A 14,749-nucleotide genomic window follows, 5' to 3' on the forward strand; every position below is an offset into this window, starting at 1 on the left:
GAGTTTTGTTGTGTTAAATCAGGGTTAATCGTGATCATTTGTAGCGTCGGAACCGATCAGGTGGACAACTTCAACGCTCCCACTAATTTGGGGACGAACCTGTACCAGTCGCAGAGCAATCCAGATCTGATGTCGATTTGTTACGACGATCTTCGAGGAACAGATTATCCTGAACACGTTCTGAAGGTAGGCGGAAGGTTTGAGAGTAAAAATTGAACGGAAAGAATGGTTTCGTAGGTTTACAAGCCCGATCAGAGCTACAAGTATCTCTTGGTTCACAAAGAGACGACCGCACATGAAGTGGTAATGCTGGCGCTGCAGGAGTTCGGGATAACCGACCCCAGCAGCAATTACAGCTTGTGCGAGGTGAGCGTCACCGACACTCAGACCATCAAGCAGCGCCGCCTGCCGGATCAACTCCAGAACCTGGCCGAACGGATCGGTCTCAACAGTCGCTACTACCTGAAAACCAACGGAATAACCGAAACTCTAGTACCTGACGAACTCGCCCCGGAACTAGTCCGGGAAAGCGCCGTTCATTTCTTGCAGTTAAACGCGATCGAAGTGGCCATCCAGTTGACGTTGCAGGACTTTAGCATTTTCAGACAGATCGAACCGACCGAATACGTAGACGACTTGTTCGAACTGAAGTCGAAATACGGCACGCCGATGTTGGAGCAGTTCGCCGCTCTGGTCAACAAGGAGATGTTCTGGGTGGTGACGGAAGTGTGCAGCGAACACAACCCCGTCAGGAGGATGAAGATCATCAAGCAGTTCATCAAAGTAGCACGTGAGTGGATCGGTGGCGGGAGAGGGAGACGAGTTCTATCGAGATTTTGCGGCAGGGCAATGCAAGGAGTGCAAGAATTTCAATTCCATGTTTGCCATCATAAGCGGATTGGGACACGGGGCCGTGTCGCGATTGAGGCAGAGTTGGGACAAGCTTCCGGTCAAGTACCAGAAGGTGTTCTCGGATCTGCAACAGTTGATGGATCCGTCGAGGAACATGACCAAGTACAGACAGCTCGTCAGCGCCGAACAGAGTCAACCGCCAATAGTAAGTTAGAAAGAAATATGTACTCACGTCGCTGTAATTCTGCAAGGCGAAATTATATTTTTGAAAAGGATCGAAATAAATTTCGTCCTGTTGGAAGTACACATTTTACACCTCATTGTGAACATGCCGTTGACAAATTGCGCTTTTGTTTTTAGACATATCTGGTACTTACTCATACTGTAAGTTTTGTGTACCCGATTTTTACATTTTTTCTTTCAAACTTTCGTGGCATCGACAGTTTTTGACAATTTCAGTCGAAATGCGAAAATTTGCTAATGCACCTCTGCATCCTGTTCCGATGCCCATTTGGCAAAGTTCGGCGTCAGCCCGAATTTGGAATCCTTGTTTGATCAGTGTCTTCCGCTACAAATTCCCTCGTCGTGTTACTATTGAAAGTGTCTCACAGCTAACTAGAATCTGTTTGAAAATCAAAAATCCACCACCTGTTGAATTATGTTGGCAGAAAAAAGAAATCCCTAGAATAAGTTTACTTTGTTTGGGTTGGCTCAACCTCCCGCCAAAATTTGACATTGAACTGTTGAGTTTATTTACGTAACACAAAATAATTAGTATGTACAAAAAGGTGGTAGCTACCGTATTATACTTTTTGAGTGAAATAATAAAATGAGAATAAAAAACACGATGAACTACGACCAAAACGACTGTACAACAGTTTTCTTTCATAACCCCACTTTTTTTTTGACACATGCAACACTCTAAAAACAAAAGTTGGCCACGTTGTCGGTTGTATTTTCGAGGTAGAATGCACTGTTGGTGGATTTTTGATTTTGAAACAGATTATATCTTCCTTTTTTCGAACCGTATCTTCACAGCATGTTCGCTTGATCGCACCCACCTCTGCCTTCTCTGACCGCCAGCTTTTGCTCCAGATTCCCTTCTATCCCGTGGTCAAGAAAGACCTGACCTTCATCCATCTGGGCAACGATTCGCAAGTTGAAGGCCTAATCAACTTCGAAAAACTCCGGATGATCGCCAAGGAGGTTCGATCCCTGAGCAACATGTGCAGCAGCCCGTACGATCTTTTGACGATGTTGGAGTTGGGCGGTCAACCCGCCAGCAACGCCATGGTGGCGTTGAACCAGCTGACGACGGCCACGTCGCAGCACTATCCTCAAGGCCAGACCACCGTGAACCGACGGAAGAAGTCGACGGCGGCGCCCAACCCGAAGAAGATGTTCGAAGAGTCGCAGATGGTGAGGAGGGTGAAAGCGTACCTGAACAACTTGCACGTGGTCAACGACGAAGCGAAACTGCACGAGATGTCGTTGGAGTGCGAGCCCGCCTCCGGCAGCGGATCGTCGGGACCCGGGAGCCAGCGGGGGAAGAGGCACGCGTCGCCGGCGCCGTCCACCACCAGTAGCACCAGCAGCACGAGCGACGAGCGCAAACCCACTGCCAAGTTCGGTGAGTGGAGTCGTCGAAGAGTGAGCGTCGGTTCTTCAGGGTGCGTTGCAGGGTCGGCGTCGCCGCAAGCCGTCAGGAAACTGCTGGCGCTCTCCGAGCCGAACAAGACGCGGCCCCACCAGCCCAGGCAGTTGCCCTCGCACGGGATGAACGCCTCGCAGGCCAGTCCGGCGGTGAGAAGAGCCCCCAGCGCCACCGGTAATATTTGTTTAGTCCATGTCACCGATCGGCTTCGTTCATTTTGTTTTTCATTTAATTGTTTGTTTCTATCTTCATATATAATGCGCTTTGTTCGGATTGCAGGTAGTTATTCGAGTTACGGATCACACAGTTCTAGTAGTTCGGGTGCGGGCGGCCGCGCCATGCATGAAAGATCGCATTCGGACACCCCCACACCTTTGCCTTCCGTTGCTCTATCGGCTGAAAGCAGTAGTGTCACGTCGCTCAGTAACTTGCCCTTAAGAAAAACTGTTACTTCCGGTGCGTATCATCAGACCGATCATTCGGATTCAGGCAGATTTGACAGTTTGCTTGTCGCGGATTCATGTGCCACCCTCATTTCGATGGTTCTTCTTGCATGAACGAACGGTGTAAAGCTCTGTCAAAAATGTCGTTTCGATATCGTTCCACCGAAAAAACGACCAATCACTTTCTTCATTACGAATATTGGACGTTTTTTTTAATGGAATGACTGCTAGATAGTTGTGGTTTTTATGAATAAAACAGACGAACATAACCTATTTACGAAACGTGTCTTGGTCGTAACTGAAATTTTGAACGCAAAATTTTAGTTCAATTTAAAAACATTTCCTGTTTTATTCATGTTTGTGTAAATACACGTAGTGTTTGGCATGATGCTGCCATTATTATTATTACTACCACCCCGTTTGTAATAATTTCGAGTAATTTAAGACAAAATTTTGTACATAATGGTAGAGTATTGAATGCACGCACACGAACGCACCCGATTATGCACTGGACTGCACTCGAGTCTGTTAGTAATAGCGTTTCATGAAATAATTTTCACTGTTTCCACATCACGCCTATTCACGACGTACGCATCGTGTACCTCTATCTTGAGCACGTTTATGAATGTAGGCATGTTTACACAGGTTCTGTAACTTCCTCAGACTCCGGTCATAGCACCATGAGTCACTGTACGACAAGTTCTGGTGAGGGCACGCTAGGACTTTCACACCCTTACCAACCTCGCTGCCCGAGTCCACCAAGGCACCCTCCACCTCTGCCAGGTATGTACTACACTGCTGTGGTTTCGCCACCTCTCGCCACATTTTTTCTCCTTGTGTGATGTGCGTTGTTGTAATGTGATGATGACAAGTCAGGTTCCGTATCGAATCTTTCTCGTGCATGTTGTGAGTGATTGTTTGGATTTTTTTGTCTAATGTATGTTCATCTTGTGTCATTGGTGATAGGCTGGTATCCCTATACTGGTGCTATGCCTCCTTGCCCCCATGCTGTGGCCGTTTTGCCCCCTTTACCCCATGCTTTGCGCAATGGTAAGTTTGTAGTTTTTTTGGACTGTAGTAGCGTGTAAATAGCTTTGCATTGTGTCACCTGTCGCACACCGCTTTCGTTTTTGGCACTCATCTCTCTAGTATTGCGGGAAACGTGGAAGTCGTTGTCGAGGTCGGGGTTTGGCGTTTATTGAAAATACTGCTTTAATCTGGGGCGATATGAAACATTCGCGCCGTGGGGAATGTGGTCAAGGTTTTTGGTTCAGAATTACGTGAAAAAAATTGAGAGAAGGTACATTTTTCGTCAAGAGTTGTACTTTCGAGTGTTTTGTAAATAAACGAAATAACCAAGCCGGAATCGTTAACGTCTTGAATACTCACTCTAGTTTCTAGTAGATACAAATCTGTACAGTATAGTATTACAATGTACTAACAAGAGCACTAGTAGTCGCACACGAAATTATTTCGTCGTGTTGAGATTTATTTTGGATTTGTGATTGATTTGTGGGGTGTGTCGCTTAGGTGCTGGCCGAAGGCAGCCCCCCGCGTACAGCGTAGCAGCTCAAATGGCCCGATTGCACCGGTTAGGCCGCGCCCATTCGCACGAAGGAGTCACTCAGGGTTACCTTTACCATAACGATCCTGACACAGATCAGGGTATGTATAGAAAGATCTTTCCTTAACCGTTGTCATTTACCATTGACGTTATTATAGACTTGACTGACTTACTGACCGGTGACTCAGACACACTGATCATAATGGTTTGACTTGACTTGACTATTTCGATACCTCGTGCATTATCATGTTCATACAACATACAGAAGAGTTGGTCCGTTTCGACGCCATAACGGGTCTCAGCAGCACATTTCATTGATAATAATCTCGTTTATCCAGAACTGAAACGATACAATCGAAAATTGACACTTTTTCGTAACAAACATCAATCACAGGTGGCGACTCTGAAATGTCAATGTGACAGAGCACGCAACATCTTGACCTTCTTAAAAAATTACAAATATTCTCAGATTATCTATCTGTATCTCTTTCTTAATTTCGACACAATCATTTTGAAATGAAAAATAAATTGTCTGCGTTAAATTACAGTCGCGAGGAACGAAAATTTTGCGTTTCATCCATCATTTTCAGCCGTTCATTCGTTCAAACGATTTTGTTTATTATTTTTGCTTGTCTGCTTAGCTGAAATGTGTATCGTCTCCTACCATCGCTTCTCGCATGTGCAGTTGCAACATTGCAGACGTACAAGGTTGATAAAAAATTAAAAAAAAAACGGAATTATAAAAACATGGTGTGTCAACTAATTGACGCACTTTTTCTTTTGGACTATTTTGGTCGTTTTGCCATTCTGAATGGGCGATTTATCAATTGTCTGAGCCCCGTTATCGCGCCTTCATGTCTAATTGTGTGCTGATTCGTTGTTTTTGGATGCAGATGATGAAGAAACTCAAGTGTCGGCGGTTTGAAAGAGTTCGATTCTTTATTCCAGTGATTTTCAAAAAAGTATACATAGGTGTCGCATATCACCCTCAATGTCCTAATACTCATATCTAATAAGTGTCGTTCTGTATGTATGTACGTACACGATCTGTGCAAAAATGGAGGTACTGAGACAAAAGCTAAGCGATTTTATTTATTTATTATTGTATTTTAGTGCGTTTGCGTTGTTGAGCTTTTGTCTCTGTGAGAAGTACCTGATTATTTTTAATTGTTTCGACATGCTACAGTTATAGCTTATGTATATTTTGGATAACTATGGTGTTTTTCTCTCTCTTTTTTAATTTTGTAATTTAGTTTAAAGCAGATTTTTTTTATACCGTGTACATAACATACCTTAGTGTTTAATCTTTTTTTAAATTTTTTATAAATATTTACTGAAAGGTTCATGAATCATTCCAAGTTCTAGTACTGTTGGTACTATTCCATTTTTCGAGTACATGACGGAATTAGCTAGAATTTATATTTCCTCTAATGACTGAAATTAAGAAGAACGTAAAACTCTCCTGTGCAGTTGCAATTTTTAATTTAGGTTTTGTGATTCAACTAGTCCCTCAGTTTTGTTTGTTTGTTTTTTTTTTTTAATTAATTTTGTGTGTGTGTGAAGAAGCAATATTCGGGACATTTCTGTGCAAATTATTTTTGTATTTATATGTGTGTAAGAGTGTGTGACAAACGGAAATAGTTGGAGGTGTGTCCGGAACATTGCTTCCTCATTGCACTGAGATGATATTACAAAATGTTATTAGTAATATGAATGTAATATATTTTTAAGCTGAATGTATATCTGTATATTAGTGTACAAATTAATTTCATTCACAATAAATGTATGTAGATATGATTTTTTCGAATTTTATTGTGGTTGTAATAATTTCATTTCGATTCTATGAATAAAGATTTAAGCTAATTTCGTTTTTTTTTCTTTTATAAATAACTCGGAAACCTCGTAACAACGTAAACACAGTTATTTAAAGAATGCCAACACCGAGTTTGTTATTATTACCCAATTTCATTCACCGACAACAGCTGCACAACAATTTTTCCCCCCTCGAGCTTCACCGATTCGTTTTACCTAACATTTCTATTGGATAAATAAGTCATTTAACCTTGTCGCTGTGTCCAAAATTAGCGATTATGACGTGAATAACTTGGTCCTGTGGGGGGTCACCACACTCCCTATTTTTAACTCGCGCTCGTCCGATCGAATAATTCGACAGCCCCAAAAGGACTCCCCTGAATGTTGCCTTATTTGGTCGACGGCGCTCGTCTTCTGCGTCGCTGTTCGAACCGCTCCATACATGGATTTTATTTTTGGTCAACTATAAAAACGTCTTAAGACCCTGAAGCACCCACAACTCTCCGCAGACGCTCCTACAAGTCTTCGTGGTGCAAGCGCGACGTCCCGTCCTGGTGAATCGGTTCGATGTTTCACAATCAATCAAAACTCAGGAGACGATCGGAAATCGATGTTTACTACTATACAGGGTGAGTCGGGAAGTACGGCCGAAAGTTGAGTGTATTGTTTTCAAGTTATAGCGTACCCAATTAAAATTTTTATCTAGCGTTCTACTTGTATCCAAATTTTCACTTGTTTTCACATTGAAAACATTTTGTAATTAGAGTAAATATGCCATGTTTGAGGCAAAAAAAACCATTTGGTTGGTTGTAAAATAAAGTGTAGGTACCAAGTACAAGAGTGAACACTCAAGAAGCACTAATTCGATGTATTAGAAATACTGCAGCCAAGAAAGGCATGAAGTAATTAGGAGAGCAACAAGCGCACTTCATAGACGAAGCAGAAAATGTTTAGAGGTCAGGACGGTATTTTTGACATTTAATGAAAGAATGCGCTCATTAAGACAATGGTAACGTTTGCAATTTTGTTTATTTATAGATACGCTATAACTTGAAAACAAATGAAAATCGGATAAGAACATTAGTTTTTTTAACATTATTTTCACGTGTAAATACACTCGTGTAGTCTCGGCCGTTCCTCCCGACTCACCCTGTATAGGCCTGTTCGTAACAATAGTTAAATTTTTTGGATTCTGCTCCGTTTTAAAGGTAAGTACAGTTGGTTGCAAAAAAAAAACGGGAACTGTCAGAATAAAATTGACACATTTTTACAATTTTTCCATAGTGTGAAACCTTCTTACGAAAGATAGGTTAGAATTAACGTCAAAATTCAATGACATTTAAAAAAATTATTTGGTAGGTATTGTCAAACAGACAATTATTGACAAAAGGACAAAACCAAATTTACATTAGGAAAATTTTCGTTTAACCGGATTCTTAAACCATAAACCGGACCTAATTTGACCGGAAAGTGTGTGGCCGGTCTAGAACATTTTGAAATTCCCAAGTAAGTTATTAAAATTTTAGAGAACGATGCGATGTGAAGATGAGTAAGATGACACGTCTGAGGTTATGTCTCGGTGCATGTGAATCATGAGCAATTTAACTTGGCAGAATATAGCCTAAGGGAGTCCGTTTCGGCTCAGGGACGCGAGGGTCGCGGGTTCGATTCCGACCCAGGGCGAAATTTAAAAATAATAAAAAAAAAGGCTATATTCTGTCTCGTGATTCGGAAGTCACGTTAAGCCATTGGTCCCGGTCTATTGAGTTGGTCACCATGCCCCTCATAGATTTGTAAACCAGTCCTAGACTGTGTAACAAATTTTTTTTTATTTTTAATAGAAAGACTGCGGCGTCTCTATAAGTACATTATTGTAATAGGTATTTGAATATTTTTTAACAACTACCAACGCACTTTTCCATGGGAACTTTCAAAAATCCCTAAATTCAACTTGACGGCTGAAAATTTCCCTAAGACCACCCACTAAGATAAAAAATAGAGTATATCTACTTCTACGGTGACTCCTGAAATGCTTGAGCGCGTTCACGGCAACATCGTTAAAAGAGTCAACGCATGTTTAGACGCAAATGGGCAAAATTTTGAACATTTTTTTTAATAAAATAATTTTCGTTGAAGTGTTTGATTGTTGTGTTACCTCTCAAACTCATCAAAATGGTTGCCTAGGTATTCAATAATACAATGCTGTTACGTATTTCTAGGTAGAGGTAATTCTCAGGTTACAGCGTTGCCTTTTTTATATTTTAAAATTGCGTATATTTCCTAACTGGAGGGTCAGGATTTAAAAAAAATATTTTTCCAGCACTCTACCACATCCCTAAATGACGTACCTTCAAGGAAAGGCGGTACTTTTGGGACATCTGTATGTTTCGATTTTAAAATGATTGCTTGGTAACGATTCGAAATTTACTACTGTCAAAGTTTATACTTTGACTTGATCTACCATCTTAATCTATCTTTTATCCATCCATTTAAACTCTAAATCGATAAGGAATGAACCCTATTTATCAGCGGGTGATGGAATAACTTTGTTATTTTTTAATGCAAACAGGTCGCAATGTCTTGAAATGAAATTCACCACAGCTTCATGAGCCTAAGGTGAATTTTAGTTTTTTGTTCGACACTGTCAGAATTTGAGAATTTTCTCCTGTGTGAACGGATTTTGATAAATGTCACAACTTGTCAAAACGAAACGTCAAGCTAATTTTAAAGATTTTAAGCGATTTGGAGCCTTTAAGGGGCTTGTCGAACAAAAAAAAAACGTTGTATTCAACTCGTCCTTGTGTAAATTGGGCTTTTTTTGGCACTCGGGGGCCTTTAAAATGCTCGTTTCACTCGCCCACTCATGCCAAAAAATCCCAATTTACATACTATTTTTTAAATACACTTTAAAAATACGGGGTGATCAAGAAGGACTGTTTAAGTTGGTAATGCTGAATTTTATTTTTAAATGGTACAACTGGAGTAACTTCCGGTTGTTGACGGCTTCACACTGACAGCCGCATCAGTGACAAGTCAGATTTGACATTTCAAATTAAATTAAAGATGCTGGTGAATCGTTCGAGAGAAGAGTTAATTTACGTTTAGAGCAAAATGGAGAGCACTTCGAGAATTTCCTTTAGTTAATTTTTAGATTATTATTCTGAATTCCAACTTTCATTTCTTTTTGCCGTTAATTTTTACTCTCATAATCTACCATTTTGTCGCTACGTCAGATATCTGTCAAATAAACCCACAAAACATATCCGGTTGCAGTGTTGTAAATAGCCGAATAAAAAAAGTGTTTTTAATTGTATTGCCAACTTAAACAGTCCTTCTTGATCACCTGGTAGGCCGAAATGCCTTGACATTTTAACTTTTTTAATACATATACCTTAAAAACGGGACAGAATCCTAAAAAATTAGCTGTTTTTTCGAAGGTGAATTTTTTAGCCGAAACCGAATTTTATATTTTTTAAAAACAGGACAGAATCTTTAAAATTTAGACTTCTTTAAAAAAGGTACCTACCTTAAAAACAGGACAGAATCCTTAAAATTTTAACTATTGTTACGAACAGGCCTATATAGGTGTGTCAGAATTCCACCGACAAACTTTCAGGGCTGATTCTATTTATGATCAAAAATACGCATAAAACTCTTAATACGTATGGGGTCAAAAACGCTTAGTTTGCGAGATAATCGACTAGAAAGTTTTATCAGCAACAAAAGCAGTCGGGTGGAATTTATTGATGAAACAAACATAAAAATGAGCTATGTGCTATTGCGAGCACGGAATTTCGGGCAGACTTGAAATTTGACGAATACAAAGATGTGAAATAAGTGTTAAGTTTCAAGTTTTTTAAACTTAAGACGTATTAATAAATAGCCTCATTTTCATACCTATCTTCTATTGTCACGTCATTTTGACAAATTGCATTCATTAAAATACGAAACTGGAAACTGGAGGCATTATTGGGACAGTTCAGTCAACAATTCAACATTAATTATTATCACATTTATGACAATAAAGCTTAGACTACAGTGTTTTTTTTTTAAATGACATATAAATTGCTGCCCGAAATTCCGTGCTCCCCACTGTATAATTTAAAAAATGGTGAAAATTTCGTCCCTCCCCTGATTCCACGTACAGAAAAATAAAAAAATCCAAGGGATTCAGATCGTATTTTTTTTTTACGTTTTTTGTTGATTAGCTCCCAAACTAAGCATTTTTTACTCCATACGTATTCAGAGTTTTATGCCTATTTTTGATCATAGAATCGGCCCTGAAGGTTTGTCGGTGGAATTCAGACACACCCTGTATAGTAATATGTTTTAAACGGATTAGCTCCACTTGTGTTAATTTAATAAGAGCAGGTTAATACCGCATTCTACTCTTGTTTTGTAGTAAGCGAACAACATGTGTGACGACGATGTGGCCGCCCTCGTCGTGGACAACGGCTCCGGCATGTGCAAGGCGGGTTTCGCCGGCGATGACGCCCCCCGAGCTGTGTTTCCGTCGATCGTGGGCCGCCCCCGCCACCAAGGTGTGATGGTAGGTATGGGCCAGAAGGATTCATACGTGGGAGATGAGGCGCAGAGCAAGCGCGGTATCTTGACTCTCAAGTACCCCATCGAACACGGGATTATCACTAACTGGGACGACATGGAGAAAATCTGGCACCACACCTTCTACAATGAGTTGAGGGTGGCACCGGAAGAGCACCCCATCCTCTTGACCGAAGCACCTCTCAACCCCAAAGCCAACCGAGAAAAAATAACCCAAATCATGTTCGAGACTTTCAACGCTCCGGCGATGTACGTCGCCATCCAGGCAGTGTTGTCTTTGTACGCTTCTGGACGTACTACCGGTATTGTCTTGGACTCGGGGGATGGAGTATCCCATACGGTACCGATTTATGAAGGATATGCTTTACCTCACGCGATCTTGCGTTTGGATTTAGCTGGCCGGGACTTGACTGACTACCTGATGAAGATCCTCACCGAGAGAGGTTACTCATTTACTACGACGGCAGAAAGAGAAATTGTTCGAGACATTAAAGAGAAACTGTGTTACGTAGCTTTAGATTTCGAGCAAGAAATGGCGACAGCTGCCGCGTCTACCTCTCTGGAGAAGAGTTACGAGCTTCCGGATGGACAAGTCATCACCATAGGGAACGAGAGATTTAGGTGTTCTGAAGCTCTCTTCCAACCGTCCTTCTTGGGGATGGAGTCGTGCGGGATCCACGAGACTGTTTACAATGCGATCATGAAGTGCGACGTCGATATCAGGAAGGACTTGTACGCCAATACTGTACTTTCAGGTGGAACTACCATGTATCCAGGTGAGCTGATACTACGATTCTCTTAATTTCATTAACCGTTGGTTCTTAGGTATTGCTGACAGGATGCAAAAAGAGATAACCGAACTGGCTCCTTCGACTATTAAAATTAAGATCATTGCTCCACCTGAGAGGAAATATTCGGTTTGGATCGGCGGTTCGATTTTAGCTTCGCTGTCCACGTTCCAACAGATGTGGATTTCAAAACAGGAATACGACGAGTCCGGGCCCGGAATCGTACATCGCAAGTGTTTCTAAACGGAGTTGGGGAGTTGCAGTTGTGGTCAATACTGCCGTATTAAGACTCGTGCATTTACGCTTTTCCAAAATTGTATTTGTTTTATTGTAATGCGTATGTAGTGAATTATATTCGTAGTTTTAAGTATTTAATGGTCGAATAATTTATATCTACATACTTGTAATAATTTAACGTAATAAAAATATCGAAAGCGAACTTTTTTTTAATTACCAAAACTTTAAAGAGAAAAGAACGATAAGGTGAGATTTGAGATGAGCAAAACTATCATCATAACTTCTTAGGAAGTTGTTTTTCGTTAGATCATTTGAAAATTTCAAATTTCGCGGTTTCCCGTCGTCCCCATCCGCCATCAGCAACGTTCTGCGTCACACCACTTCCGCCCTCCCCATTCCAGTGAACGCCACCGATGTGTGCAGTGTTGTGAGCTGTGTATCGATGACTTTATTCAAATATTCGATTAAAAATGGGTAGCATCGACGACATTTCGGAATTGTGCCGTTTGTGTTTAGTCAAGGACCAAGTTAACATACCAATTTTCGACGAAACTAGTGATATTAGACAGACTTTTTTGAAAATCAATTCTTGTCTGCCGGTTAAGGTAAGTTGGCGTCGTTCCGCCATCTTTCTGTTTGTTGGCTTCTTGATATTCGACAGTCCATTTTTGACATCCTATTATTGTTTACGCGCGCTTTCCTCACTTCCAAACCCGCAATAACGACACGTTGGACACATTTCCAGCAAGTTTGACTTTTTTAAACGATTGTAGAAGCGATGAACCGTAAATGCGTATAAACTACGTCCCCACTACCGGGTTGTTATGTCAATAAGGTTTTCTCGTGTTTTTTATCATTTAATTCAGAAAAGAAATGCTCAGAAGTGGGGTTTAGCGCATTTTTTTTTTCGATAATTACGATTTTCTCGCGTCGACAAGTTTCCGTGAAAAATCAATATACAGAGTGTTGCCGTTACGCGGTCGGCTTCGGGTGGGGAACTAGGTTGACCTTCAGTTGTTTTTGTTCACAGCCAACCGGATAGATTATGGGCGACCCTTTTCTAACCCTATTACACTAAAATTAGGAATTTACATAAAAAATTCTTGATTCAATTGTCGATTTATGTGAAATTGTAAATTTACATTGCTTCTCGTACTCCCAATCAGGCGTGATGAACTGCAAATTGTGTTGGTTTGTTAATAACATCCGCCTACTTAATTTTTTATTTTATTAGTCTTGTGAAATACACGGTGAAACATTCTTCATCGCTTAGATTTTTTTCAATTTTGGCGTTCCTGTTGAGCATCGCATTCTTTAATAGCCCGGTATGCGCAGGTGCCTCCGGGTGATGTAATATTTGTGATTGCGCGGGAATTTTTGTTTGTAACATTAATTTTAAATTTGTATTCACTTAATGATCAGTTGGATTGTGCTTTGTTTGTTTGAAAATAAAAAGAAATGCTGCTTGCACCTCATGTTGAGCTTTTTTATTGCCAAAATTTATTTATTTAACTTTTCCACAACGCCGAACTGGTAAATAATATTTCTGTTCAGAATGAACGTTTTTCGTGTAACAACACTGATCAAACTAATTGACAAATAAATTTAAGCACAGGGGAGTTATTATAATTAGCGATTATTTCTTTTTGGTTTTATTGTTGCGTCAGTGAAATTTTGGTTGATTGCAGGTGTCTCGAGACGACAACTTACCAAAAAAGATCTGTGATGGATGTTCCTATAAGTTAGACATGCTCTATATCTTCCGGAACACGAGCGTGGACTCCGAAAAGCAACTGATATCATGGATCAATCAGGCCGGGTTGAGTTCTTGTGCGCTGTCCCAGTCCGCGGCCAAGGACCCTTTGGCAAACGCGAAACCAGAGATAATGGTTAAACAAGAAACTTTCGAAACGACCGAGAGTCGAGTCGAAGGTGATAGTCCCGAAATGGGCGTGGACGCACACAGTTATATAATCCAACAGCAAAAATTGCCTTATCCTCAAGAATTCGCGTTCGCAGAGGTAATGTAGGTCGTTTTGTTACTCAGTTCGTGTTGACATGTGGAATTTTGACAGGCGTCGGGGTCGACTGCCGGTTTAATGAACGAGGAACCCGCACCGAAAAGAGCGAAACGAGCAGCCGCCATGAAAAAACCGCCTTTAGAGACTGAAGAAGACGATTTGGATGTCGCCATGCAAATCACGAAGGTTTGTAAGAGCGACCGTGTGTAGGTGTTGGTTTGATTGTCTTGTTCACAGGCGGAAGATGAAGATAGTGACGATGCTGATCAACCCGATTATGTTGAAGCGCCCTCGACTAGTGCCGATGATCAACCTGGCCCTTCGGGTGTGGGCAAGGGCACAATTGAAGCACCGTGAGTACTTTTTTTGACTATTTTGTAATGTGGTCGATGCATCTGGATGTACAGAAATTTGACTGGTTTGACATTACATTTATACGTTTAGAACATGCGATGAATTTTCCGTCAATCGAAGATTTAAAATAAGCATTATTTACATGATATGTGTATAAAGCTGGTGTTTGTGCACATGTTATAAATGAGTTTTCTAAATTACTTTTAAATTGGTAATATGTATTGTAAATAATTCTTTACTACATATGTGATTATAGACAGAGAGCTTTGAATTTTTTTCTGCTGAAAAGGCAAATCCTGAAAGAAAATTTAGAGGATTGAAAAGACAACGTATATTGCTAAAAACGAATTACTGTTCTAGCAAAGAAAGAGTGTAAAAAATGTGCAGCGTACGAAAAGCTGGCATAGCTACGTCAGAACATCACAAAATTTGTTACATAGGGCAACCGGGTATTTGCGCGA

The 14,749-nt window shown here is 40.7% G+C and overlaps 2 protein-coding genes across 20 annotated transcripts in view; both read left to right on the forward strand.

Annotated features, from left to right (window-relative positions):
• PDZ-GEF (PDZ domain-containing guanine nucleotide exchange factor) overlaps positions 1 to 6,376 on the forward strand; it is a 34,420-nt gene extending 28,044 nt beyond the window's left edge. For 5 of the 16 annotated variants that reach the window (XM_069048373.1, XM_069048382.1, XM_069048479.1 and 2 more), the window contains 10 exons: positions 45 to 186; positions 238 to 790; positions 846 to 1,057; positions 1,948 to 2,482; positions 2,534 to 2,680; positions 2,786 to 2,962; positions 3,595 to 3,732; positions 3,916 to 3,999; positions 4,480 to 4,614; positions 4,672 to 6,376. In XM_069048373.1, coding sequence (XP_068904474.1) covers positions 45 to 186; positions 238 to 790; positions 846 to 1,057; positions 1,948 to 2,482; positions 2,534 to 2,680; positions 2,786 to 2,962; positions 3,595 to 3,732; positions 3,916 to 3,999; positions 4,480 to 4,614; positions 4,672 to 4,724 — 2,176 coding nt within the window. In that variant the 3' untranslated portion in view covers positions 4,725 to 6,376. The remainder of the gene's footprint in view (positions 1 to 44; positions 187 to 237; positions 791 to 845; positions 1,058 to 1,947; positions 2,483 to 2,533; positions 2,681 to 2,785; positions 2,963 to 3,594; positions 3,733 to 3,915; positions 4,000 to 4,479; positions 4,615 to 4,671) is intronic. The other 11 variants (XM_069048390.1, XM_069048395.1, XM_069048413.1 and 8 more) reach the window with 11 other exon arrangements.
• A 426-nt stretch (positions 6,377 to 6,802) lies between these two features.
• Positions 6,803 to 12,115, forward strand: LOC138131605 (actin, muscle-like). Of its 4 annotated transcripts, XM_069048716.1 has the most exons (4): positions 6,898 to 6,954; positions 7,451 to 7,533; positions 10,728 to 11,664; positions 11,714 to 12,115. In XM_069048716.1, exons 3-4 carry the CDS (start codon positions 10,740 to 10,742, stop codon positions 11,917 to 11,919), a joined length of 1,131 nt encoding a protein of 376 aa, XP_068904817.1. In that variant the 5' UTR covers positions 6,898 to 6,954; positions 7,451 to 7,533; positions 10,728 to 10,739; the 3' UTR covers positions 11,920 to 12,115. The 4 variants fall into 4 exon arrangements, with proteins under 4 accessions (XP_068904826.1, XP_068904817.1, XP_068904834.1 ...); XM_069048725.1 differs by lacking the exons at positions 6,898 to 6,954; positions 7,451 to 7,533 and adding an exon at positions 6,803 to 6,887; XM_069048733.1 differs by lacking the exon at positions 6,898 to 6,954 and having other exon boundaries at positions 6,976 to 7,533.
• Positions 12,116 to 14,749: the final 2,634 nt, after the last annotated feature.

This window comes from Tenebrio molitor, chromosome 1 (genome assembly GCF_963966145.1).
Source record: "Tenebrio molitor chromosome 1, icTenMoli1.1, whole genome shotgun sequence".
In the NCBI taxonomy this organism is placed as follows: domain Eukaryota; kingdom Metazoa; phylum Arthropoda; class Insecta; order Coleoptera; family Tenebrionidae; genus Tenebrio; species Tenebrio molitor.